This window comes from Zosterops lateralis (genome assembly GCF_965231275.1).
Source record: "Zosterops lateralis genome assembly, chromosome: 3".
NCBI lineage: Eukaryota > Metazoa > Chordata > Aves > Passeriformes > Zosteropidae > Zosterops > Zosterops lateralis.
The window spans coordinates 49773377-49800703 of NC_139764.1; the positions used below are offsets into that span (position 1 = coordinate 49773377).

A 27327-nucleotide genomic window follows, 5' to 3' on the forward strand; every position below is an offset into this window, starting at 1 on the left:
TTAGCATAAGAACAAAAAAAATCAGTAAAATAAGTAGTTTGATTGGTGAGAAAATGCAGATTTTTCTGTTCCTTTTATTAACCTGAAAATATTATAATCACCTGTACTTTCACTCATTAGAAAACTTTTCATTTCCACTTGCAGCCTTGGAAGCATAAAAACCAAAGGGCACAAAGTAAAGAACAAGGAGACAGTGCTATAGCCTCCCACCTTTTAACTAAGGAGCCCTTGATTAGTATTTTGGGATGTGAGGAGACACAGGCTCTTTTTCTACATCTAGTATCACCAGATGGTACAGTCCAGGGCATGGTGCTCCCAGCCTTGCATGATGAGTCTCACCTACTCTGTTCAGCAATGTTTAACTCTTAATTGGAATAGCCTCAGCAAGATTTCTCATTGTTACTTTATGATGAAACCTAATTCCTTGGCACTTTCCCTCCTACCCAAAAAACAAAAAATTATTTAAGTGCCATGCTTTGAACAAGAGGGACTGAAACTCCTTCTTCATACTCTGTGCTCCAGCATAGCTTGCAGGTTCACTAAGAAGGGTAAAGGGAAGGTAGGTTTGCCCCATCTTCACCTGCCCTTCCATGGCAGAGGCAGGAACAGCAACACTAGGTAAATGACACCTCCCCATAGCCACTGGCCAACAGGGGGAATTGGTATTTCTGCTTGCCTTCACCCTGAAGATAGATGAGAGGCAAATCCCCGATGAATAAGTCCTTTTATTGCAAGAAAACAAGTTTCCGCTCCTAAGACTGGGTCATCAGATCAATTTAAATAAAAAGTTAGTGGCATTTTTTAAAAAGACAAAATTATGTCTTTTTTTTTTCTTAGCCTTGTCCCTAGAAAAGAATTACTTCTTTTAAGTTAGGCCTTCCCTTGTTCTCACCTGCAACCAAATTCTCTGTGGAGACCAATCTCTGATACTTTCATTTTTATATAAAAGGGGTTGACAAACATGAAAAAAGACAGGAAACTGGGTTTTAATGCCAGCAATGCTGAACACTTCAGTAAAATGTTTTTGCCTGATTGTAGTTGTAATTAAGACATAAGATGAAAACATATGCTCTAATTTCATTCTTGAAAAACCAATCAACTTTCTCTTAATGATAACAGTGCTGGCCTAACATCAAGCAGATGCAGTGAGTGTTGAAATAAGGCAAGAAATGGGTAAGCATGCGTAGGTGCCTCTAACCTGCAAAATGCTCATGTAGTGGTGAATGTTCAGCTAGGGAATTTACCTTTGATAAGCAACTCAGATGTTAAATTAGCTAGGGACTACAGCAGCATTGCGGGGGTTTAATGCACAGTTCAGTGGAAGTAGACAAACTACTTCAAGGTTTCCTCAGAATCATGCAGGATTTCCTTGGAAGGAGTCACCCTCTCTGCCTGGGATGGCTCTGGTACCAGGAAGTTTCTCCAGTGTTTGAAGACTCTCACTTTGAACTTTGAAGTAACAGCAAAGCTCTCCTTTGGCCTGTTGTAAATGACTCCCACTGTGGTGTCGTCTGTCCTATCTGTAAAAGAACTAATTTCTGCAGAACACAAGGTTGGAGATAACCCTGTTTTCATTAATGCCCAGTTAAAGTACACATGCCAAGCAGCCAAGGGCGGCAGAACAGATCTGTCTTATGCAATTTCCACAAGAATCTATCGCAAAAGCAGACTGTGCAGGGATTACTTCCTCCCTGGACCTCTAGGGATTCAATGTACCGTAGAAAGAGAAAGCAGATAGATCATATAGATACCTGCTCCCACAGCCGGTGTAATGGACCGGCAGCCAGAGGTGAAAAGCATCATAGAAGCACAGGGGCTCCTGGAATGATGTATGTTTAGGTCCTGGTCTGTGACCAGGAATAAGTAATGACTGTTGTTTCAGGTGGAGAACTTTTATAAAACAGACATGTCCAGGCTGAGTGTATTTGCAGGGGCATGATGAGAGTGACTATGTCAGAGCATACCTAGAGAGCCACTCAGATGCTGATGTGCTGTTCCCAAGACTGACAATCTTGAAGGACCACTAGGAAAGCCTGAAGCTTATCATTCAGATTGATTTTCCATCACACTGAAGTGACTCAGAATAAGTCCCTCTCAGGATACAGTTTATGAATCATGGCAATCACTGACCACAATGCTGCTAGAACCACTGGATAGGCTAAAAGAGATATTTTCCTGCTCAGATAGTGAGAAAGGATGCTATCAGGGCAGACAGGCTTGATCTTACACTGCCCTGGCTGCCCCAAGAAGCAGCAGCTATGGGGTGTTCAATGCAGGCAGACCTGAGCAGCAAGGACAGGTGCACCCACAGGTACAGCCTGCAGATTTGCTGCGCAGTATCCTGACACCGTACTCATCAGAACAGAAAGACACAAAGGTTCAAAGGATTTGTGGAGAAGAGCTGAAAAGCTGTTAGTGAAAGTGTCAAAGAATTCATGAAGAAGCTGTGAGAACCACCCACTCTGTAAATACTGTGCTACAGTCTTTGTTCCTGTTGCTTGGATTTTGCTGCCTCTATTGCTTTATGATTTAGCCTTCTCTGTTCCATTTCTCTACCATCTGTGTACTCACATGTGCATAGATATATATCCTTACTGGAGTATACAGCCCATGCATGAATTAATAGAATAAATGCTGTTTACATACATATCCAGCAAACACTGTTGTGTGTCTCTCGGCAGATGATGTAACCCTGGGCACTCTTTGATACTCATTCTCATTCTCTTTTTTTTCTTGTAAACAGGTACCATCCCTGAAATGCAGATGTTTCTTTGGGAGAATATCATAGCTGGTCCTTAGTGCATACCTAAAATATTTATTTAGTCCAGGACACGACAGGATGCCATAAACATGCTGAATTTGCCCGGGAAAACCTATGCAGGTAGATGTAATTGACCTGACCGAAACATCTCAGATCAGAGTAGGCCTTTACTCTAGTAAAAATTCCCATGGAATAGTTACTGACTGTGGGCTCCTAGTTTTTCTGCCACAGGTTCTCATGAAATTTCATGAAAAGTTATTTGAGAATTAGCCATAAAGTAGTGTTTCCTTTTCATCTGTTGTTAAAATGAACTACTTTGGGCAAAGTGCATAACCATAAAAGGGAAAAAAAATGGCAAAACAGCAGAAAAAGGAGGCTGAGGAGATTAGGATGAGATGCGTGTTTGACTTTTTAAATTGTTTGACTCCTGCTCCACAAACCAGGCATGATTTAACTAGGATAAAGCAGTGCACTTCAATTTTTGGCAATGAACTTTCAATCTTTATTTTGCCCACAGTAGAGAATTTCCTTCACTCTCTCTTTAGATATTATGCAAAAGCATCTGTTTATATTTTTTTTCAACATTTATTCTTCTGTATGGAGAGGACTTGAAAGATAAATTATTTTGATGATAATGGTGAGGAGCTGAGTAGGACTTCAGCAGCTGTCCCATTTAAAAAAAAAAAAAAAGTTTTTGCAATAGAAAAAGCAAATTTCTCTAAAACTGGTCTACCAAATAAAGAAATGCCTTCTCTTAAGTGTAAGACAAATTCATTAGTTTAGTTAGAAAGCATGAGAAATGCTTTTGGACAATGAACTATTACAGACATACCAAAAAAACTTAAACGTATGGCCTCTCAGAAGTTGCCTGTCCCATACAGTCTGGACTCCCTCTCTGCCCCATCAAAAGAAGAAGCTCCATATGAAGAAGCTCAACACAGAGAGATGCACTTACACAGTCCAGGTGATCCAGGCCAGATAGTCCTTTGTTTTAATGCTCTAGAATCACGTGGACAGAAATAATTACTTGGGATGTTCCACATACACCACTGATGCATATATTTCTACAGTATCTCTTAGACATGGTACCTTTTCCTGTATGATTCTTAAATCTGTCTGGGACTACTTTTACTCCTCTCCACCTGAATGAGTAAATTGGAATTTGTAGCAAGCAGCAACAATTTTTGCTTTTGAAGCACCAAAAATTACAAAAGTGGGAGCATATGACATGAAAACACACTCCTTCCATGTATACAGCAGAAATCTTAAAAAATCTTCTCTGTGAAGTTAGGAATCAATCGTTATGTCAGTCTTACTAACCAATGCTGTCATTGCAAAAATGGGGAGTCCCTTTTGCTCTGAAATCAGAAAAAAAGAATGTACTTTTTGAGCTAAAACACATGATCAGAGTCACCTCGTGAACATTGACTAAACCCATGTTTACAAAGCAAAGTCACCATTTCCCTGATGGGAGATGACTGTTAGCTTTTAGGAAAAAAATCTATGGCCTCTGCTATTTAGTTCAGCATATGCTGGTAAATTCCCATGCATAAATAAATATCCTTCTTTGGAGGTATTTTTCTTGGGGAAATTCTGGCACTGCTGTTACAGGGCAGAGAGATTTTCTCTACATTTGGAAAGCTGACTTGAATTTCTGGCCACTCATAAAGCCTCTCATGTTATTCCCCATGCACAGAATTTGCTCTACACAAAGGAAATGCGTCTCCTCTGCTTTTGAAAGTCCAGGAATGAATTTACTTCCTCATTGTCACTGAAGGCTGTGAGCTTTGAACAGACCCAGAATGTAGTTAACCTCTTAATAAGCAAGATTCTGAAAGCTATTGAATGCTTAGTGCTTTTGAGGTAAAATCCCAGTTGAACAGTTTGGTTGAGGGCATGTCAACTGAGATTAATTCTCACATCTAAACTAGTAACTCTAAAACAGGATTTACAGTAGGTGCTGTTAGTACCAAACCCCTCATACAATTCTGTGGTATTTAACAAAATCAAAACAGTCTGTTCCTGAAAGAGATGTTGACCATGTGGCAGCACTTGTGGACCTGACACAGAAACAGCACAAGAAGCTCAGCAAACTGTGTCGTTGTCTGTCAGGTTAGACAATTGTAAACATAAAAAGCCAGCCAGAAGCATTCACCAAGTACTGCAGAAACTGATATTTCTTGGCTATTTCTCCACATTTAGATGATGTGGGGGAAACTACAAAAATTACAGAGGGAAAGATTGACAAGCTTCATGCTCTATGATTCATGACTAAAGATTACCTTCACATGGTCACTTTTTATTCACTTAGACCCCCCCATGCAAGCTGCTGAGAAGAGATATTTCCACCTTGAGAGAAAACAGTATCAGCAGTTTTCCCATTTTGTCAAGGAATTCTATAGTCACTCATTCATGCATGCACCAAGTTCACGGAAATTAAACACAATTCAAGATAGCTTTCAAGATTTTAAAGAGTGTAAGGCTGGCTTGATAAATGGAAACACAAGTAACAAAATATATTATTGGACATACGTAAAAGAAATTAGAACAGTTTGCAATTTATTTTTTTTTTTTCCATTTAGATTATACAAACTGCTTTTATTTTGGGAGAAAGAACTTCCAGTGAAACAAGAATTCACTGGGAAAGGAATACAGAATGCTAAAGATCTGGAAGACTGGCAAATCTGCTGAACAGCAGGTTGTTCTGTCTAAGAAAGTTTTACTATTACATTATGCATTTATTTACCATTACATTTACGCATTACATGATGAAATTGTTCGAGGAACAGCAGAGAGAGGAGTAAGACCTTTAATTAAGTGAGCAAGTATTCACTAACTGCATTCCTTGACCCTTTCCATCCACTCCTAGAGGATATAGCTTTGTGCTAAAAGCTTACTTCATACCTAAAGTTAGAATAGCTGATCATCTCATCAGATAGGAATATAGAAGGGAAAACAACAGTAGTCCCTGCTTGATTTCACATGAGACATTATCTTTAGCTTTTATTTGTTAACCAGTTGCTGACTCATGGATGCTGAACTGCTGGCTGAAGCAAACAGCTCCAAAACTAGACTCTGCTTTAGAGTCCTCTGCTGTAGTGTGAACTGACATTTTGGCAGCACAGCAGTTATGCCAGCCTAAAGATCAAGTTAAAAGTTACAATGATTGGGCTTGCACTACCTAAACCCAGCCACTGCTCTGTGCATTAAGGAAGTTTTGGAAAGCAAAGATATCCCTGTGCAGAATCTATCCCTCTGCAGCGCTATCTATGCAGTGTTTTATGCTCACAACCCTCAACCTAAATCAAAGACGATTCTGACAGCAGTAGTTCACAGTTAAATGAAGTCTGCTACACACGGATAGTAAGTCACTGGAAGCAGGGACCACACTGCACAGTAAATAACCATGTGTCTAGGTGTTAAAGTACAGCAAATACAACACAAGAATAGATTGTATTCTAAAGAGTCTGCAGTCAAAGATAACAAGCATGATAACAGAAAAGTGTGAGGAAAGAAACATTCACAAACTTACCAAACAACTGAGAAACTGAGGTACCAGAATGTAAGCCACAACCCCAAATCCCACAAGAAACTGTGACAAAGTGCAGAATGGAAAGGTATTGGGAACAATCCAGCCTTTTTCTATGCTCTTTTCTGGACAGCTTCTCAACCTCTGTGAGAAAAGTCAATAAGATCGATGGGCCTTTGATTTGGCTTACTACTGCTGTAATTATCTGCCTCAGTTTAGCCACAACTCTAGTCTGAGTCTGCATCAAAATCCACTGAAATCACTTTGCTCTCCTAAGCAGAAATAATGTTAGTCTTCGTTTTACTTCTTGCAGGGGCCTTGTTGGAATTCTCTGTACTGAGGACTGAAGAGAGTCAGTAATGCTGGGTTGTGCTGCTGTCTCAAATGTAGCTATACAGTCTCTGTCTGCAGTTCTTAGGGGACCTGAGGCTGGCTGCAGTATCAACAGATACCAGAGGAATAAAAAACAAGTTACAAAGATTTTATCATCATTGCTTACACTTTTTCACACATTTCATAGCCAATGCTGAAACTTCCCTGCAGACCAGAAGGTAAGTATGGTTAAGGCCAATCTCCTCTGTGGTTAATGACATACTTAATCCCCTTACAGGTAATGAAACCTGTTCTTAAAAATGTCCAGTGTTTGCCTCCATAGTTCATTTTTTACATTGTTTCACCAGCCTTTATGGGAGAATACCACCCCTATAGTTTAACCTTCAGGTTAACAAAAGGGGCTAAGGCAAGATTTGAACTTTCAGCCTCTTTGAACCCACTGCGATTCCGGCCCTTCATTTCTGACACTTCTTCACAGATATTAAAGAGAAGAAGAAAATGAGCACACACACACACATGCAAGGGGAAAAAAAAATCAAACAACAACAACCAAAAAATAAAACACAAAGAAGGCAGAGGAAGCCTTGGCCCTGGGGCATAAATAAGAATCCCTACTTCCATTACAGTCACTTGTCAGTATACCCTGATAAAAGTCTTCTTGGGAATCTGCAGTTTCTTTTACTGTATTCAGATAAGTATAATAGAAAATCACAAAACCTGTTCAGCTCTTGCTATCTAAGTGGCAGACACGATTTGGGGGTTTTTTGGTTTGTTTTTTGTTTTGGTTGGTTTGTCAGGTGGTTTTTTTTACTGTCATTACTTGATCCAGTAATAAGCACCATCTTTCTGTCTGATAGATGTTTAGGGGATTTTCCCCCCTCTTTTTCCTTTGCACTGACAAGCTCTTATCACTTCTGCACCAGGAAAAGAAGCAATAGAACAGCTCCTGGAAGACTGAAGTGCTGAACTCAAGCATGACCTCAAGCACTGCTGTTGCATTAAAAGGGATTTCCCTTTAATGATCCTTTTCCTCCCTTCTAGATGAATCACGCCTCTTACAGAATTATCTGATATTGAGGCACAGCAAATGATTGAACTATTAAAACTCTGAATATTACTATCCATGAATATTACTCCAGTCATCCTAGCATTGAATATTATGTGACTACTGTCTTAACTATGAGTCTTTCCTAGTGCAACCTCTGAAACGTTTGGCAATGGCGTTCTGAACACTCTTGAGGTCTTGGTTTAATTTAGTGAGTGTGAGCTACTCCTTCCTGAACAGTAAAAACAAGCAAAGTAATTAAAATAATTTAGAGATACAGAGCTAAATGGGGCTTTGAGAGATTTTTTCTTTCTCCTAAGTACAATAAAGAACTGTTATTGATTGATGCGCATAAAACTGATTACTTAAATTTTCACAAAAAATGGATATTCTGCAATTCCCAATGACAGCTTTCTCTAGGATTATGTAAACATTACCATTTGTAAGGGTGGACTGTTTCACCCTTACACTTAACCAGAATGTAGATAGCTGAAAACTAAAGTATTTCTTATTCTGTCCTTAATGCCAAGAACTTCCCTCTTCCCTCAAGAGATACAGACATGCATATATACCTAAAAATACCTGTGTGTATGTAGTCACATGTGTGTCTGTGTGCATATTTACACACACACTTCAAAGAAGAAAATTTTCCTTGACTTTATACATATGTATATATGTTTATATTTCATGAAATATAAGCATTATACCATAAATGATAAGGTAAGCTATAGGGTATAACTACCAAAAAACCCAACAAAACAAAGCAGGAGCCATTCAGAAAACAGGAATGTATATTCATGCATTCTATAACTACTGACGTTTTTAATGTATTCCCATATTGCTGAAGAGTTATGGTTGACAAGGCAGAACTTCACTTTGTGCTGTGCAAACTCAGACCAAATGAATTCCGGCTATCCTGCTCAGACCTGTTTGACAAACATCAGCTGTAGCAATGTCCAATCAACTTTCAGTTTATCAAAGTATAAACAGTAGTTATTAATATTCAGATGTGTTTACCATTTAGAAAACAAAAATAAGCTGTTGCCTTTTCAGGTTTTCCTGGGTCTCAGTATCTCCATTGTGGCTAGAACTACTTGTTAATTTATTTGCTGCAGTTTTCTATACAAAGCAGGGTACAAGTCAGCTCTTTTTTCCCTACTTCCTACCTTACCTCATCATTCCTACTCCACAGTGAAACCCTCTATCACTTCAAGTAATCTCTGTAAAACTCTGTGAGGGGCTGAGCTTCATATCACGTGAGAGAAATGCTTTGGATAAAAACATTTTTTTTTCTCCCTCTAGTCAGATCACTTCAGTAATCTGCTACTTCAGTTCCCATTAGAGGACAGGGGGAAAAGTCCAGGAGAAGGGAACGGCAGGATGCTGACAGAAACATATACTGTAAATCACAGCACAGATGCTGCCCTAGTTATGCAAGCAATCACTCAGGCCCAGTTCCCTCAGGCATCCAGTTCCCTGGATTTTAGCCACCCCTCGGGCTACCAATCACTAAATGTAGTGCCTTCCTACCCAACTGTATTTTCCAAGGCAGCAGAGAGACTAGGGGGATTAAAAAAAAAAAAAAAAAAAAAAAAAAAAAAGCACACCCATAAAAATCTTTAAAAGAAAACTCTCCAAGGAGAGGGGGAAAAGAAATTGAATTGGAAGGGATTATTATTTTTCCAGTGATACACTGACTTCTTTTTGAACAGAGGCAGAAAGGAAGGCTGGCCTGCTGTGCAGAGCCAGCACAGCCTGTAAAGCCTGGGAAGGATCATGTTTCCACACAACCCTGCTGGGTGACACAAGCACATGATCTGAGCCAGCTGGTGCTAGTGGAGGTGTGGTGAAGGAGTTCAAAGCTGAACTCTGCCAAAATCCACCTGTTCTCTGAAGGAGTCTATATTTAAGACCTGGTATCAAAGTGTGCAGCAACCCTGGCTTCTCATCCAGCCAGTGGGAGGAGTGGACACTCAGGAACAGGCAGGAGGAGCTCATCATCTGGGAAGATGAAGTCTTTGCATACTGCAAGAAACTTTGTTGCACTGTATTTAATTTCTGAGTCCCTTCAGATTGTAAGGCTGTTGAGCGAATAGCCCCTTTCCCAGCATAAATCCCATCCATAAATCATATTGACAGGCCTTAAATATTGGGGGTTTATTGAGTCAGTTATTTCACTGAGCAGATACTAGCACATTGTTTGAAGGCGTGCTTTAATTGTTTACGATGATTAAATTTAACGATTCCTACGAACTGCTAGTTGCAGTCAAGAATTTACAAACACATTCAGACACTAATATCTCCCTGACTTGATAGCTTTAGCCCAAGGTTTTGCCCTTTACCTGCAACAATCTGACCTCGAGCAGGGCTGGATCAGAGTGCATTTAACATCTCCTGGCAAAAACGCCAGATTATTTGGATTGTGGGGTTACATATCGGCTTAACCTCTAATTGAAGAAACAAAGGCACTTGTGTTTACTTACAACACAGAGACAAAACTGTGGAGCACATCCAAGCTTAAAAAAACAACAAACAAACAAAACAAAAACAAAAACAAAAACAAAAAAAAAAAAAAAAAAAAAAAAACCAACTTGGGTCTGAAAACCATCTGGAAGAGCAATACTTTCCATGTGACGGGCCCCGTTATGTCCTGCTGGGATTCTGGGGCAGAGATGTGGGCACACACACCGGAGCACCTGCAGCCCGGGGCCGTGTGCGGGGCAGGCCTGGCGGACACGGGGAGGGCTCCGGGGCACAGCACAGACACCGAGCTCTTCCGGAGCCAGCGACGCGGCCCCGGGCCGGCCCGTCAGCGGAGCGAGGCCTGCGGGACGGGATGGGCAACCCCCTGCCCGGGGGGAAAGGAATAAGGAAGGAAGAAATGACATCCCGGCTCCCGAAAATCCCTCGGCTGAGTCACGGCGGGCGGGGAGGCGGCGGGGCTGCCCGGCGGCGGCGCCCCCTGGCGGCGGCCGCAGCGCTTGTCACAGCCCGGAAAGTCCCTGAGCTCTGCCGGTGGAAATCCCCGGTGGGGTTTTTTTGTGTTGTGTTTTCAATCTCCTTCTTTTTTTTTTTTTTTTTTTTTTTTTTTTTCACCCGGGCGCTTAAACAGAAAGGGAAAAAAAACAAGAGGCTGGGCTCAGCCCTTCATTCCGCAGCGGCGGCAGCAGCAGCAGCAGCAGGAGCTCCGGCGGGGAGAGGGTGGAGAGAAGGGAAGGAAGGAGCCCCGGCGCCGTGGGGGCTGGATGGATCCCGAGCACGGCTCTGTCCCATCGCCTCAGCCTCGCTGCTGAGCAGGAGTGGCGGCAGGATCGGCCGGAGGAGGAGCCCGCCGAGGAGAGGTGAGCGCCGCTCTGGGCAGCGCTTCAGCAGGAGGGCGCCCCGGGACCGGGCGGGTCTGGCGGCGGGGCTCGGCCGTGCCCCCTGTGAGGCCCCGGGCCCTACCCCCTGTGCTGGCCCCCGGCCCTACCCCTGTGCTGGCTGCCGGCCCTACCCCTGTGAGGCCCCGGGCCATAGCCCCTGTGCTGGCCCTGGCCGTACCCCCTGTGCTGTGAGGCCCCCGGCCTTGCCGTGCCGCTGTGCCCGCTGTGCCGCCCTGCTCGTCCCGGCCCGGCCTGTCCCGGCCCCGCGGGGCCCGGCGGTGCTGGGGCGGCCGGGCTGGCTGCGAGTGCCTTAGGGAAATCCGCCCTGCAGCTCCCAGCTCCTTTTCCTGGGAAGCTGGCGGCCCGTGTTGTGTCCTTTCCGCCTTGCGTGCCCAGCCTCCAGCGGAGCAGCAGGTCAGGGAACTAAGAACGCGGAACACTCCGTGTAAACTTAGTCCTGGGGGATTTAAAAGAGCCTCATCCTCTGATTGAGTGGAGAATAGTACTGTGTTTTGGTTTGTACCGAGCAAAGACCCAGGCAGAAAAATCCGTGGCAGCTTAAAAGGTATTAAGCGTGTTTGTTTTAGAAGTTTTAGCACTTTGTGGAGAAGTTAATTAATTGCCGTTTTCCAGATAGAGGACAGAAAATGAAAATAACTTTATGAAACCATTGGCAGATCTCAGAACAGTATTCAGCTTTACCGAGCCCAGCATCCTCAGCATTACACGTTTGGAAAGGATTCTGTCTCTAATTATTGTTTACAGCTGTTCCTTTTGGGGAATTCCTAGTCATTGCTTGTCAGAAGGTTTAAGTAATATAGCACACAGCAAAGCACTATAAACTAATGTAATTGTAGCTCAGTTTTCTACCCTTAAGTCTCTAGTTTGAGCTGTTAAGTTTTGTTTATTTCATAACATCGATTTTGAAAATAAGTGTTGCTTGGCTTTTGCCTTGATTGACATTTATGACTAAATAAATAGCACAGACAGTAATTTCCACGAGTGGAGGGGGAAAAAAATAGAACGTAGTATCGAGTAAGTTAGTTTCAGTAAGTGCTTCTGTAAACTCAGTACTTTTTGTTGCTTAAAGCTGGAAATAACCATTTCAAGGCTCCATGCCGGTAGTGCTTAGTCATGTGATCAGTCTTTATTCGTGTAAAAAAAAATCCCATTGACTCAATGTTTCTACTAACATAAGTAAGAAATTCAGTATTTTGGTCATCTCAGAGCAAACGAGAACTGTGGTTATCATACGGATTAGTAAGGGGGGTTTTATATTTCCTTTTTAGAATCATTTGTACATTTGAATACAGGATTGCATAAATAGCATGTGTAAAACTATACTGGGGAGGAGAGTGGATGAGAAAATGTGCTCTTTTCATTTAAAGGCTGTGTGCTGGTGGGGGGATGATAAGAATACATCATCTTTATTACCTAAAGGAAAGCTTTTCCATATGTTGTAAGATGTGACAGCTCTGAGCACGGTCCCAGGTGCTCTTAGAGTGTGTGAATGACATCACCCTAAAGTAGGACTTCGTGGCATCGCCTGTTTCATCTGCCTCTATTTAGGGCTTGTCGGGATGTCCATTGCATGTCTCCACCAGCTAGTTCTCAGAGAGGTTGTAGAGGTCAGCTCTTGGCACGTGGAGTTTGAGGTTCCTCTCACCCTGAGAGGGTCTTTTTGAAAGCTTTGTTTGGGCATTTGGAGGTGGATGTTGCCAATGGAAGTGTCTGGGCAAAGAGGAGAGAACAACTGTTTCCCTGTGGGGAAGGAGGTACTGAAGCCCTTCTGTGCAAAAGAGGTCTTCTGCCACCATGGACCTGGGAATGCCTTCCTGGTCAGTCTGTCAGACTGGAGTTCTTTTTCCTCTCTCTGTGCCTGCCTCCTGACTCCCACCTCCATGAAAAAACTTCCTAATAGTTGCATAAACAATTTTTAGTTGCTTCTTGTTTCCCTGTACTTGATGCCCAGAGACTGATACATATATATGGCTTGATACTTATCCCTAGATTCATAATCACAATGGTGGGTTCTCCTAATGTGACTAGTTGTACACAAAACAGTTCAGGCATGCATACTTTTATTTGTCTTGATACAAATTTTGCTTTGTTTTTAAACAAAGCAAGAACATTTGTGAACAGCATGGAGAGTCTTTCCCTGTAAAAACAGGTTATTGTTTGATCTTACTGTAGTGCACAGGGTTTTTGAGGAATGTGGTACATTTGGCTCTAACTAGCCACAAAGTTAGTGTCCTCTGAATAAGTATTTCATTGAGTGTAGCAGTTTCTTTGGAGTTTCCTTTTTATTTACCTCCTGTACCCCATGAGGCCAGAGTTACTGAAGAAAGGGATGCAGAGCAGTAAACATTACATGTCCTACTGTGGAAATATACTGGGGGTTTTGAGCCAAATGGAAATGCTTTTTCAGCTCTGTTGACTTGCCACTGAGTAATAGCGGCACTGCAGTCTGCACCCCCACACAGGGCACAAGCACTTCTGAGCCACAACTCTACCACTCACAAAATACAAAGAGCCTCAAGAAAAGTAACCTAAGTCTGTCCTCGAGTGACAAATTCCTCATCTACCATATCTGGCCACTGTAAGTATGGGACTGAAACTAGCACAGCTTGCAATTCTTTGGGCTCTTTCTGTACTCTACTGACCATCACTGCTCAGAATGTATGGGCTGTGGAAATCTGAGATGGTCATTAACCGTTTTTTGGGGTTTGTTTTTTTCTTTGGCATGTTATCAAAACAAGAGTTTGAAATATGCTGAAATTCAGCAAGTCCATATGGGGTTACACTGTGCAATTATAATTTAGTTAAGTTTCCAGGAGAATTTTCCCTTCCCTTGATTTTGCCTTCTTTTATCCTTATTTTGATTTCAATGCTTTTCTTTGAGTGATGATGCAGTTTCCTTAGTTATATATAAATCCTCTTTAATATCACAATAAATTATATCAGTAGATGAGTGGGATAAGCTGATCAGTGTCTGTATCTGAGTAATGCAGAAAAGTTTGTGAATGTGAGCTTTAAAAAACATTATTTATGAAAGGCTCAGTTGGACTGTATCCACTCTGTGCTTGTTTTAGGCAAAACTTCATCCAGAATTCCAACCTGAAAGTGCCTTCTCAGTCTCTGCAGAAGTGATAACGCTGTGATAGAAGGACACTAACATGCCAATAAAAGGATCTTTTTCATTTCAGACGTCTTCCAGAAACATGGCTGGCCAGCACATCCTTCCTCAAGCTTTGTATCAGAGCAATATGCTGAAGGCTATGAAGATCAGAGAGAGGACACCTGAGGATCTAGTCAAACCTCCCAGTGGAATAATTCATCACTTCAGGACTATGCACAGATACACCATAGAAATGTTCCGAATGTGCCAGTTTTGTCCCCAGTTTCGGGAAACGCTTCAGAAGTCCCTGACTGACCAGGCTACCCAGACTTCACTGGAGCGCCAGAGGAAGCTCAACTGGTGCAGGGAAGTTCGGAGACTTGTTCCTTTGAAGACTAATGGTGAGTTACAAGCAGGTCTTTGCACTCGCAGTAAAACAGGTCATACAAATGTAGCATCTTTATTAATAGCGTCTGAGTTCACATTACTGAAACAGAAGCACATGGCTTTAAAAATGTGCTGCCATTTAATCTTAGTTTTGAAAATTAAAATTCTTTCCACATGATGTACTGTCCTTGAGGCTGTAGCAGACTCTTGCCCATACCACAGTAGGTGAATATTATGGAAATTTCATAGATAATTTCATAATGTCAGTAACCTGTGGCATTTCAGAGTCAAGAACAAGGCAGGGAAACTTGATTTGGAACCCATTGCCTTCCCATGAATCTGACTGCTACATGTCGGCTGCCTCATCAGAAGTGTCAAACATCCTTTAATGCCAGGCAAGAGGAGCCTTTGGATGCTTTGAGTGGCCAGGGATGCATTCCCATATGTATTTAGCAGAAACTGATATTCCTCCAGTAAGTCCTGCTGTTGTAGCTGGCAGGCAATGCTTGCTTGCTGATCCAGCTTTAACAAACAGTGATGACAATAGCACTCAAAACATGGAGCATCCCAGGAACCTGACACTGCTGTCCCTGGAGTCAGCGCTCCACACTGGAGCTGCCCCCTCATCCTCAACTCTTGCCTTACCTCAGGGCCCACCAGTAACTCCCATGAGTGTGAATGACACCCATCTTTGTGCAACACAAATTTTGCAGTGTCCTTTTCTTTCAACAGTCATTGCTGGTTTCAGGACTTGGCTTTTTTATTACTCTGTGTGTGTGTATTGCATCAGGTGCTACAAAGGAAAAGCACGGCAGTAGTGCCAAGATTTCCTGAACAGGTTATGTTTGTCCACAGTCTTGAGCAGGAAACCTTGGCACATGACTGTAAGAGTCACTGGGCATTTCACATTCAGTGGAGGAAAGATTTGGTAATGGCTATGACTTATAGTCACACAGCTGCAAACTTAGACTCAGGATTCCTTACAGCACAGGTTGCCCCTAACCAGGAGGAACAGACTGGGACAGTGAGGACTTTAAGAAGGTGAAAAAAGCATATTTCTTTGCTCAAGGAACAGATCACAGCAGTTATAGAAACACTGGATGTAGTGGACCTGCAGCATTGTTGAAGTCCATGTTGTGTTCTGTGTCTGCTTCTTTTCATATCTGCTGGTATACACATTGCCCTTATCTTCCCAACCCAAAGCCTGATAGTGATGTGTGTGTCTGTAACTGTTCTAGAGGTGCTGACCTTCTGGTGGGCTTTTTGGGCTGCCTCTGAATTGGTGTAAAATTCTCATGACTGCAATTAGGGGTGTGCACAGAAGTCATGGAATGTTGAGCTTTGGAAGGACCAGAGGTGCAGCTGGGGCAGGCAGTGCTTTGCAGGTACTGGGAGGGTAACATCACTCCAAGTGTCGCGTCTTAAAAATTTCACTCAAACAGATTTTCTAGGAAAATGGACAATGTGTACAATTTTTGTCCAGGGCAAAGAGTAACCATTTTAGGATCCCCCATTTCCAGTCAGTACAAATCCTGCAGGGATTAATGCTGCCTGGACAGACCCTTGTTGGTGACCATATCACATTCAGCAGCACTGACCTCCTTCTTTGTCTCATGACCATCGGCCAGTGTTACACGTGGGAGTAGTGTGGACTTGGATCCCACCCATGAGAGGCGTACCAATAGACGAGATGCTGAAATATTAGGGCTGGTTGAGGGAAGGTAAAGCAAGGTTTGTGGTCTCCTCATACACTGAGCACACAAAGAACTTGGCTTCAGTTCAGTGCTTCAGGGTCATTAAGTGCATGAGTAGGAGTGGCTTTGGAAACCTGTGGGTTATGCAAAATAGTTGCATTGAAAGACCTTTGCAGGAGAAAGAGGGTAGGTTGGACTGTAGGAGAGAATCTCTGAAAGAAGTGCAGAAGCCTGGAGAAGCCTTGTATTATCCCAGAAAACAACTTTATTTTTTTTCTCCCTTTCTTCTGGTATGAAAAATATTTTTTAAACATTTAGCTGCTTAATCGATTGATGTGGGAGGAATATGTTAGTTCTCTCAGTCAACATTGGGCTTTCTTCAGAAAATTCTGGGGTTTTTTCTGATTAAGGTTGTAGTTGTTGAAAACAGAGAAAGTATCTCCTACAGGATCTTTTGATGTGTATTTTACCTAATATGTTTGTGACTGTGGAGTGGTGGGGTTTTCTTAATTAAAAAAGCTGGTTTGAATCACCACATATTTCTTTGCAGACATCTGAATGGATGATAGAAGGAAAGCAGTAGGAGGTACAAAAATCGAAACTGTTTGGCTTTTTTCTTTTTTTCTTTTTTTTTTTTTTTAATTTAAAAATTCCAGCATCTATTGGCTGTAGAGATTTCACTTGTATAATGAATTGGCATTCATTCCAGCTCGCCCAGCCACACCCCCTGGGAAAGTCCGAGGGAGGCCACGCTGCACCCGCAGAACAAAAAGTACAACTGTTGCTCAATTGCTAGTCAAACGGTGTAGGGGAATTCCAAGTGCTGTGTAAGGAATTTTGGGCAGTGCTTCTAAATAAAGAACCGAAAGTGAGCTCTCAGAGAGAGAAAAAATTTAATCTTATCTTTGCTCTAGATTTTGCAAAGGGAAAATTTTAATGGGATTAATATGTCATCTTTCTTGGTCAGAAGAAAACCCAGTCAGTTTTTCTGTCTTCTTGGTTGTTCCCTGATTTTTGAGCTCAAGTAAGCAGCCTGCAGAACTGAAGTAAGCTTTGCAAGACAGCATTCAGAAAATAGAAGGCAGTTGCGGGAACCTGATATGCACCAATCCCATAACAATTTATGAAGCATTGAGTAGATTGCAAATTATATCTTATTCAGGAACTGGAGTCTGTTGTAAGCTTTTCTCTGCAGTTTCACAGAATAAGTAGCAAAAGTGTTCACAAATGGTGTAATTGAACTCATAATGTGTGTGGCAAACTGGGTTTAATTCTTTGTGGGAGCTCTTTGGGTGGGTTTGTTTGGGTTTTTTTCACGTGAGAAAAATCTGGTAGCTTTACCAGGGTTTATGTCTTCTATTCCAAGAAAATTGCTGTGGTTTCTTAGCATTGGGTTAATCTGTTTACCACTGTGGTAAACATCAAACCTAGTTTTGCATCTGAGGACGTGACAGTAATGATTCTTGATGTCTCCCTTTCAGGGGATACATCCCATTTTGAAGAAGATGGCTAGAGATAGAATTTGAAACCCAGACATAGATGTATTTTTTGTCACACCTTTTAGTTAGTTATCTTCTCCGAGTCTCAATTTCCCCTCTGAAACTGCAGAATATCACAATCCTTCCTACCTGTAAAGAGGAATTTTCCAATGCCAAGAGATTGTGTAAATAAAAATCAAATCACTGTTTTTCATTTAATTAGTTTTAATTTTGTAGTTTAAAAAACAGCCCCCTAAATAATATATATGTAACAACCCAACACACTATCATTTCTGAGAGGAAGGCCAGAGGTGTTCTTATGATTGCTTTACATAAATCACCTGTCATTCCCTTTCTGTCTCCTTTTTTAATATAATTCCTCCATCAAGCACAGCCAAGTGCCAAGGAGTGCTCATCAGGGGATGTGAGGCTTGATGTTAGTATAATATTTTCTTAATGGCTTCCATTATCTCAACCTCATGCCATTGGGTGTGTATTTGTATAAACACCAATAAGGGAAATTTACATCTTTTTTTGTAATTTTAAGATGCCTTTGTTGTGTTGTATTTCAGCTGTGTTTGACATTTGTAGTTGACCCCAAAATTTAGTTCGTGATATCAGTCAAAGTAAGATAGGTAAGGGGCATTTCTGGATGACAGCTTAACTTGGGCTGGTACTCTGGTCTCCTTCTTTACAACTCTTCTGTCTGAGGCTTAGAGAGAAGTGCACAGGGAATATGTGTATGTGCAGTGTGATTCTACATCCCATGGGCTTGTGGCATTTTATTTAAGTGGCCATTTGAAAATAATGCACTCTTTTTTTTTTTGCAGGTGATGGAAATTGTCTTATGCATGCTGCATCACAGTACATGTGGGGTATTGAAGATATCGACCTTGTCTTAAGAAAAACATTGTTTAGTGCTCTCAGGGAGATTGACACACGGAACTTCAAGCTCCGCTGGCAGCGGGAGGCTGTTAAATCCCAGGAGTTTGTAGAAACGGGACTCCACTATGATACCCGGGTAAGGCAGCTTGAGGGAATGGTGCTGTTTTCTGAGTGCTCACCAGTGTTGCCTTGCTGATTCTGTGTGCTTTGTGGCGTCATGGATTCTGTCATTAATGGAAAGCAGAAATAGTCTTCCTTTGGAGGAAATGGGAAAATGTGATTATTTGAGTGCTGCTGTGCTGCAGCTGATTCCTGACCTCCATGTCTCTGAACAATTGGTGACAGCTGTTTCTTTCCTCAGAATTGGGAGGAGGAGTGGGAATACCTCATTGAAATGACCTCCCCAGAAATATCTGGGGCTCGAAACAGGCTTCCCTATAATGCACTGGAAGAAATCCACATCTTCATCCTTGCTAACATCCTCAGAAGGCCAGTCATTGTTCTTGCAGGTGAGTTGCCTGGCCAGTCATCCCACTGTGTTACTCTTGTGCTGTGTTAGTCAACAGCTGTTGTTTTCAGGTAGATGCATTTCAGAACACGGTATTTTAAGCAATTATTCTAAAACCCCCAGCATACATTTTCTCTTGCCTATAGCACATACTTATTTGTGTTTTCTTTTTCTTCTTTATGCAGATAAAGTGGTTAGAAGTTTAGAGTCAGGCTCCAGTTTTGCACCTCTGAATGTTGGTGGTGTTTACTTGCCTCTCCTATGGCCAGCTGAAGAATGCTACAGATACCCAATTGTGCTTGGCTATGACAACATGCATTTTACACCACTGGTGACTCTGAAAGACAGCGGGCCAGGTATTTTTCAAGTACCTCGTTTGGTATTTGTTTTCCTTCTTCAAAACCACTGTGCTAACAAAGCAGTTGAAATATGATCTGGTTTAGATTTGCATTTTTAAAGTTAAATAAGGTTCATCTAAAATATATTCTTAAAATGTGAGCAGAAAGAGCTTTGTCTGTGAATCTGAGTAGAAACTAAATGTTACCTTCAAGATATTGGCTGAAAGTAGAGAGCAACTCACCTGCTTGCAGGCTGGAATTGGTCAAAGGGTAGCCTCTGCTTTATTGTGTTCTGGCCTTCTTTCCATATTGTAAGAGAAGAAGCTTTGAAGGATGCAGTCTCATAGCACGGTATCACTGCCTGGCAGCAATAATGAAATATATGCTTTACTATTTTTAATGCATCTCTTCTGAGTGGACAGCAGTTCTCTAGGTTCAGGTTACAGCATCATCCCACCAAAAGGCATAACAAACAAATATCTACAGTCCTGTTCACATGGAGAAGATAGTTGCTGTGGGGACATAAACTACTGTGGGATGGGGCTAAGTTTGTGATATAGCTGTGCCTGCGACCTCCCCCAGTGGTACCATATAGAAACTGATTGCTCTGCCCAGCTGTTCTCCACTCTCAAAAATTTAGTGGTGATATCTCCATGTGTTGCATTTTATGGTTATTCCTAACTGGCTGTTTATGTGCTTGTGAATATACATATATATATGTGTGTGTGTGTATGTGTTAATCCATCTTGTTTCTCCACAGAAATCCGGGCTGTCCCTCTGGTCACCAGCGAACAAGGCAGATTTGAAGATTTGAATGTGCACTTTCTGACAGATGCAGAAGAGAGAGAGAAAGAGCAGCTGCTAAGAGAGTACTTGATAGTGATAGAAATTCCAGTGCAAGGCTGGGATCATGGTACAACTCATCTAATTAATGCTGCAAAGTGAGTGTCATTCCTTTTTCCTCAAAGTTATCTTGTTTACAGAGGTGGGTCAAGCTGGGCAGCCCAGTGTGTTCTTTTGGTTTTTCCTTCCTTCCTACGTGGCCAGTGTGGTTACTACCTGAAAATATAATATTTTGGCGTGTTTTGAAGTGGTATGAGCTGAGGCCAGTCTCAAATTTAGGGGCAAAAATGTATTCAGCCTTAGCAAACTGAAATTAGCATTTTAGAAGAAGAAATCTATTTGATCAGTTTCACTGATTTGTGGATTACGTAGGAGGGCGGCTGAAAAGTAGTTAAATGCAGGAACTAGTTAGCCTAAGCTCTTGTGCTTTGTGTAAGGGCACATTGCATAATGGGCAGTTGGTGTAATTTTGGCTGCCCTGGGGAAAGTAGTTGGCAGTATGTTCTGAGCATAGATGCCTCAACACCCTGGGCTGTTCTGTGTGGCAGTAGGCTGGAAGCTGTGGCCATTGGAGGAACCGGCGTCTCTGCTTGTCCCCCTGATGGTCAAGCATCAGTAACATGCAGGGAGCAGCTGGCAGCACCCATCAGCTTCTCATATTCAGTGGACACTGGCAGTGATACCCAACCAGTCCCCTTACAACTGACAGAGCGAAGTAATTCCCTGTATCCCCTGTTTTTGCTTCCACTACCACACGGAAAGAAATCTTTATGCTGTTGGCTGGTTCTGATGTAGGGGCCTTGAAAATTGAAGTCCTTCTATCTGAAGGACATATGCACATGTAAAAGGTAGCACTTGAGCTTCCCCTGTTGCTCTGCCTAAATGTGTTCTGGAGTATTGCCAGAAATGTTAGCTCCTCATCCTGCCAACTGTGTCATGGTGAAGCTCCAGTGTAGGGTGTTCCCTACAGCTGAAGGAAGAGTAAGGATGGTGTGATGGATGCTAGCATTGCATGCACCACACTGAAGCCTCACAGTTAGAGGAATTCTGCTGGTGGATACAGACCCAACAGGGCAGAACCAGGAGCAGACTTCATAATAAACTGTATCATGAAATGCTGAGCCCACTGTAGGAAGGGCTTGTTGTTAGTGTAGGTTGGTGAAGAAGGGGGTCTTTTGCTCTAACCTCTGCTCAACTGAGCACTGGTCCTCAGAGTAATTCAACATTTGGGGGACTTTCTGCTTCTGAGAGATTACCTGTATGCTTTGTGCAAACACCTCTTAGATAGAAAACTCTCACCTAGCAAAGCCTTTTAAGAGTGCTTTGGTTTAGCATTGTGTCGGGACATTTATTTCAGATGTGGAAGTCTCTATCACTGAACACCTGCTTTTAAAATTATTTCCATTTATGGCAACAGTGTAACATTCCAGATCTTCTCTCTGAGTAATATGGATGTGCATTAAATCTACATTTCCTTCCCACATTGTTTGTATTTGCTTCCACATCCACCATCTGCTCTTTTCAACCACTGATGCAATCTTCCTTTTTTGGCTGTCAGGTTAGATGAAGGCAACCTACCCAAAGAAATAAACCTTGTGGAGGATTACTTTCAACTGGTACAGCATGAATACAAGAAGTGGCAGGAGAATGCTGAACCTGCTAGAAGAGAGACATGTTCCAGGAACAGACAGGAACTGTCACTTTCCCAGCTCTCCCTCTTACAGATGAAATGTGAAACGCCAAATTGCCCTTTCTACATGTCTGTGAACACCCAGCCCTACTGCCATGAATGCTTTGAGCAAAAGTCCCAAGGAAACAAAGGAAGAAAGCAGACTTTCAAAGCAGCACCTGAGAAGCTGAAGGCACCTGGGTCAGGCTCCTCCCGTGGGGATGTTTGTGAACCTGGGGGATGGACATCTGAAGGGCCTGTAACAGAGCCTCGCTCTGCACCTCCCACCGCTCCGAGTCTTTTTCTGTACAGTGAAACCACAGCCATGAAGTGCAGGACCCCAGACTGCCCCTTCACATTGAATGTGCAACACAATGGACTGTGTGAACGCTGCTACAACTCCAGACAGCTCAGTCCCTGCAACAACTTGGATGACCAGAGACACTTGGACTATGCCACATGCAAAATGTGCCGTCAAAAGGCCAAGAGGACCTTCAATGGTATATGCAGCACTTGCTTCAAAAGGTCTACAGAGCAGTCCCCAAATGGCAGTCCTGCTTTCCTGCCCGCCTGCCACCAGAGATCAACATCTGACCCATCCCAGATCTCACAGATCCTCCACCAGCACTCCTGCCAACAGGCTCCCAACAGCCATCGCAAGGAGCCCCCACCACCAGCACTGCCTCCCCAGGAGAATAGGGGAGGCAACCTCTGTAGGAAACCTGGCTGCAAGTTTTTTGGGACATCACAAAATGAAGGCTTTTGCACGCTGTGTTTCTTTGAGTACAGGGAAAACCATGGTAAGTGGAAATGGAGTGAGCTTTGACACACTGTGGCTGTAGATCAGCCTCCTTGAACTGTCAAGTTCTGTGTGTACTGGTTGATAAAAGGGTAGGGGGTAATGTGTGAAGGGAAGATGATTTTCTTTCTGTTATTATCCCATTGTCGTGGTTTAACCCCAGCCAGCAACCAAGCCCCACACAGCTGCTCACTCACTCTCACACCAGTGGGCTTAGGTAGAGAATCGGAAGCATAAAAGCTGGAGAACTCATGGCTTGGGATAAAGAGAGTTTAATAGGAAAAGCAATAACTGTGTACACAAGCAAAGCAAAATGAAGAATTGATTTATTGCTTGCCATGGACAGGCAGGTGTTCAAGCTGTGTCTTCTCCCAACCTCCCCAGCACCCTTGCCAGCAGGGTAGTGTGAAAAGCAAAACAGGCCTTCGCTCTGTGTAAGCCCTGCTCAATAATAACAAAAACATCTCAATATTACCAGCCTTGGGCTCAGCCCAAATCCAAAACACAGCCCCATACCAGCCACTGTGAAGAAAATTAACTTTACCCCAGACCAAAACCAGTATACCATAAAGGGGCACATGGCAGCAGTGTGAGGAATCTGTGAAATCTCTTGTAAAACTTCCTTTCACCTTTGATGGAAGCAAAATCAACTCGGTAGGGGATGGCTTTTGATACCTTCCCATCATCTACTGCAATCATGGTTTGGTATGAATTTTCTTCACAGCTAGACAAGTTGTAGAGGTCAGTGAGGGAAATGCTGTAAATGTATGGAAGGTACTGAAAATCAGTTATGTTAGCAAGGTGTTTAAAAAGCCTTGAAGAATCTGTAGATCTCTATCTGTTCTAGATGTAACAGGTATAATGCTCTGGAGTAACCACTGTAGTTGCCTTGACAAGCAGAGCAAGTAGAAGTTGACTGTAGATACTTAGCTTGTATTTTTGGGGTAACTTAGGAGTGTGTTGTTATACTCTGCCTTGAAATCTTCCTTGGTGTCCTTGAAATCTACCCTGTGTGTGCATGCACGAGTATTTAAAGACTGGCCTTCAAAAAGGCAATAGTCCGTGAATAAATCACAGCATGAAATCTTCATCTTTCATGCTACTGCACTGTTTCATAGGTAAAGAGCCTTTAGATATAGAGCCTGAAAGGCATATGTGAGAGAATTATTACTTATCTCTTCAGACTATTTCATTGCTGATAAGTTTGCCAATATAAATAAAGAAACATGGAATAGGCTGGGTTAGAAGGGACCTTTAAAAATCATCAGATTCAACCCCCCTGCCGTTGGCAGAGACATCTTTCACAACAATGATCTTTCCACATGTGTTCAGATTAGGGAACTTCTATACCAGCTTGCAATACCTTATTTTCCAGCATTGCTCACAATGAATTTTTTTTGCCTTCTGATTGTGGAATATGATTGCTTCATGAGACTAAAAAGTATAATGCACTTTTTCCCTTTAAGCTTTGTACCACTGTACTTCAGTTATCTGATGTGACTGAAATGGGGGAGGCTGAAACGCATAGGTCACAGATGACAGTCAAAGTGAAGTCAAAGGTGAAATTTGTCTTCACTTCTGTGGGTTTCCCACTTAGGGCAAGTTTTTCCCAAATTATCTGTTTCAACAACTTATCAGGCTGCATTAACACACTTACTTATGTAACATGAAGAAAGGTGTACCATCTGGGGGGGATCTTAGGATTGTCAAAAACCCAAGTTTGAGGCTAGTTATCTTTTTAATTTATTTTAATTTTTAAAGTGGGGGGCTTTCTATAGCTGCTTTGGGTCATCAGGTCTATTGGGCACATTCAAATGGCTCCTGTTCATGCTTTGCATTATAGACAGTGTTTTGCTACGCCACCAGAGGAGATCTCAGAGGAAGTCTTCAGCAGCAGATCAGACAGGGAGCTCCGCTGCTGGCTTCCGTAACACCGTGTCCTGCCAGCGGCGTGACTGCGGCACCCTGGGCAGCACAATGCTCGAGGGGTACTGCCAGAACTGCTTCATTATAGCCCAGAACCAGCGGTTCCAAGAAGCCAGAAGGACAGAAGAACAGCTGGTGAGACAGTCAGAAGTAAGCGTGAACTTCTCAAAATCTTCCTCTTGTTTATCGCTGCGTGTTTTTCTCTTGTGGGAACAACTTGGGATCCATACTAGAAAATCCTCAAATGACTGCATCTTAACTATCATGGAAAGACAAGTGCAGAGCACTTCATGATTTTTTTCTGCTGCAGTTGAGCAGCACTTGTAAAAAGCAGCACTCAGTTTAAGGTTGTCATGGCCATGCTCAGTTTTACCTCAGCTGGGATTTTGCCAGCAATATCAGTGGAAGCAACTGGACCAACAGCTAAGTTGTTTTGTTGACTGGGGAGGGATTTTCATTCTTACGCTTAGAGCTGTGCAACTCTGTCAAGGGGTTCAAGTTGCATTTTTGATTGAGTCCATCACAGATTACCTTTGTTCCAGATAAGACTTTTTTAAATTTGGTTTGTTTTGGTCCTTTTAGAGTTGAGGATTGTCAAAGACGAAAAGACCAATATTTTTTCCTAAGAAATGACAGCATTTGTGATTTTCTTGGGTAAAACTCGACTTGGCTCTTGGTATTGTACTTTGTAGAAGTGCCTCTGAACAATCCCCAAGTGGTTACCTATACAAACCACGAGCAGAGTAAAAAGGAAATGAAAAGTCCTTTGTGCTGCCAGCACACCGACTGACAATGTGTTTTAATATTTTTCAAGAGAACAGGACAGCACAGAGATGTGCAGCGATCAGCAGTGAGTTCTCAGAAGAGACAGTGTGCTGTGGCTTCGTGTAGAAACAACCTGGGCTGCAGAAGTGATGACCTGTGCCCGGAGTGCCGGCGCCTCGCTCAGCTGTCACCGTCGGGGAGTGCCAGGGAGCCAATGGCACAGGAGCCTCCCAAGCAACGCTGCCGAGCCCCTGCCTGTGATCACTATGGCAATGCCAAGTGCAACGGCTACTGCAATGAATGCTTCCAGTTCAAACAGATCTATGGCTAGTGGGGAACAAGAAAGCAATACCAGCTACTTCCTTCACTGAAATGGTGCTATGTCCAAAACACTTAACAGTCCTGGGAGTGGGAGGGTGGGCAGAAACATAAGCTCTCTGCTCAGATCATATTTATTCCCAAGAATGGGAATAAATTTCTACTTCCTCTAAACACTGCATACAAGGACTGCTGAGAAGGTCACATTGCCTTCTGCACAGAGCTCTCATTCATGACTAAGCTCCTACAATTCCATATTTAATTCTTGGACTTCCCAGGAGGAAGTGTGAAGCATTTGAATCCAAAGAACTTCCCAGTTCTGCCTCTTGCTCAATACCTCCCCTCTCCCAGTCAAGGAGCCATGTCTACCGTCAAGGTGCAGGACCTTTTTATGCTTCCATACATCAGCCAGGGGCAAGTCTTTCCTGAATGGGATTACCCAGGACAGACTGATGCAACTTCCAGTTGACATCTGAAGAAAAGTGGTTTGGTTTGCCTGTGTCCTTGCTGTTCTTACAGAACTCTCCAGGGCAGGAGCTCCCGTGGGCATTTAGGGTGGTAACAGCAAGCAGTTCTGTGTTTGCAGAGCCCTCAGCAAACCACAGCCACAAACAAGATGACCGCCGTTTTGCTCCTTTAACATGCTTAACCTAACCAGCATTTAGATCCTTTCCCAGATCCCAAGACAGCTGGAAAGACAGAAGTTACAGAAGAAATGCATGTGATGGGGAAAATGCATCCTGCCATTTCCCACTTGTGTGGAAGGAATTACCTCCAACAGACAAGAAAAACCCCAAAGCCTTTGTCTTCACTTCTGAAACAAGATTGACTCTTGTCTCTCTTGCACTGCAACTGTCAGGAGTATGTGCATGCTGTTCATACCCTTCCTCCCCATTTCTGTCACACTTTCTGTTATCCTTACCATGCAAACAGCTGGGAGCTTCAGGGTTAAGATTTTACTCCTGAAGTTTATGCATCCACTTCTCAGTCTGCAATACTTTCTTTTGCAACCTCAGCTTTACCACTGTGCCTGTTACCTGCTTCTCTCTTCTCCTTTTACACCTTTTATGTTTTCAGCATCTGTTTTGCTGCTATGATTTTGGAGGTACCTCTTAGGATACCTCTTCTAACTTGCTTCTCAAGTTCAGAATCTTTTTCTAGTTACTAAAAAAAACAGTTTCTAAAAAGAAAAAAAAATTCATTACTTATTTCTGTTAAATTTTATATATTTTGTGAACCTTAATGTGAACATATGTTTTATTGAAATATTTATATTATTTGAAACAATGCAATTTGAAATTTGCACAGCTAGGATTTTTTTTTTACATATATTTACTCTAGTGTTGAAAGTTATAAACATAAATGTATAATTGAAAAACTTTCCCTGGTATAAAGAAATAAATTATTGAAGGATTGAATTTGTTATTTTTATATCTATGCAAGAGAGCACAGTTGAGGATGGGACGCCCCTTGAAGGAAGCCTTCCTGTTCAGTACTACCGTTCAGCATGTTACTGCTCCCTGGTACAGATGATATAGCCAAGTGCTTTGAAGAGGTGATAACCTGCTC

At 42.5% G+C, this 27327-nt stretch overlaps 1 protein-coding gene across 4 annotated transcripts; it reads left to right on the plus strand.

Annotated features, from left to right (window-relative positions):
* The first annotated feature begins 9930 nt into the window (after positions 1-9930).
* TNFAIP3 (TNF alpha induced protein 3) lies at positions 9931-27113 on the plus strand. Of its 4 annotated transcripts, none has more exons than XM_083858436.1 (9): positions 9931-11009; positions 14237-14549; positions 18538-18728; positions 18954-19101; positions 19286-19456; positions 20199-20379; positions 21840-22750; positions 24593-24825; positions 25490-27113. In XM_083858436.1, exons 2-9 carry the CDS (start codon positions 14252-14254, stop codon positions 25769-25771), a joined length of 2415 nt encoding a protein of 804 aa, XP_083714562.1. In that variant the 5' UTR covers positions 9931-11009; positions 14237-14251; the 3' UTR covers positions 25772-27113. The 4 variants fall into 4 exon arrangements, with proteins under 4 accessions (XP_083714562.1, XP_083714564.1, XP_083714563.1 ...); XM_083858438.1 differs by lacking the exon at positions 9931-11009 and adding an exon at positions 11397-11444; XM_083858437.1 differs by lacking the exon at positions 9931-11009 and adding an exon at positions 11492-11595.
* Positions 27114-27327: the final 214 nt, after the last annotated feature.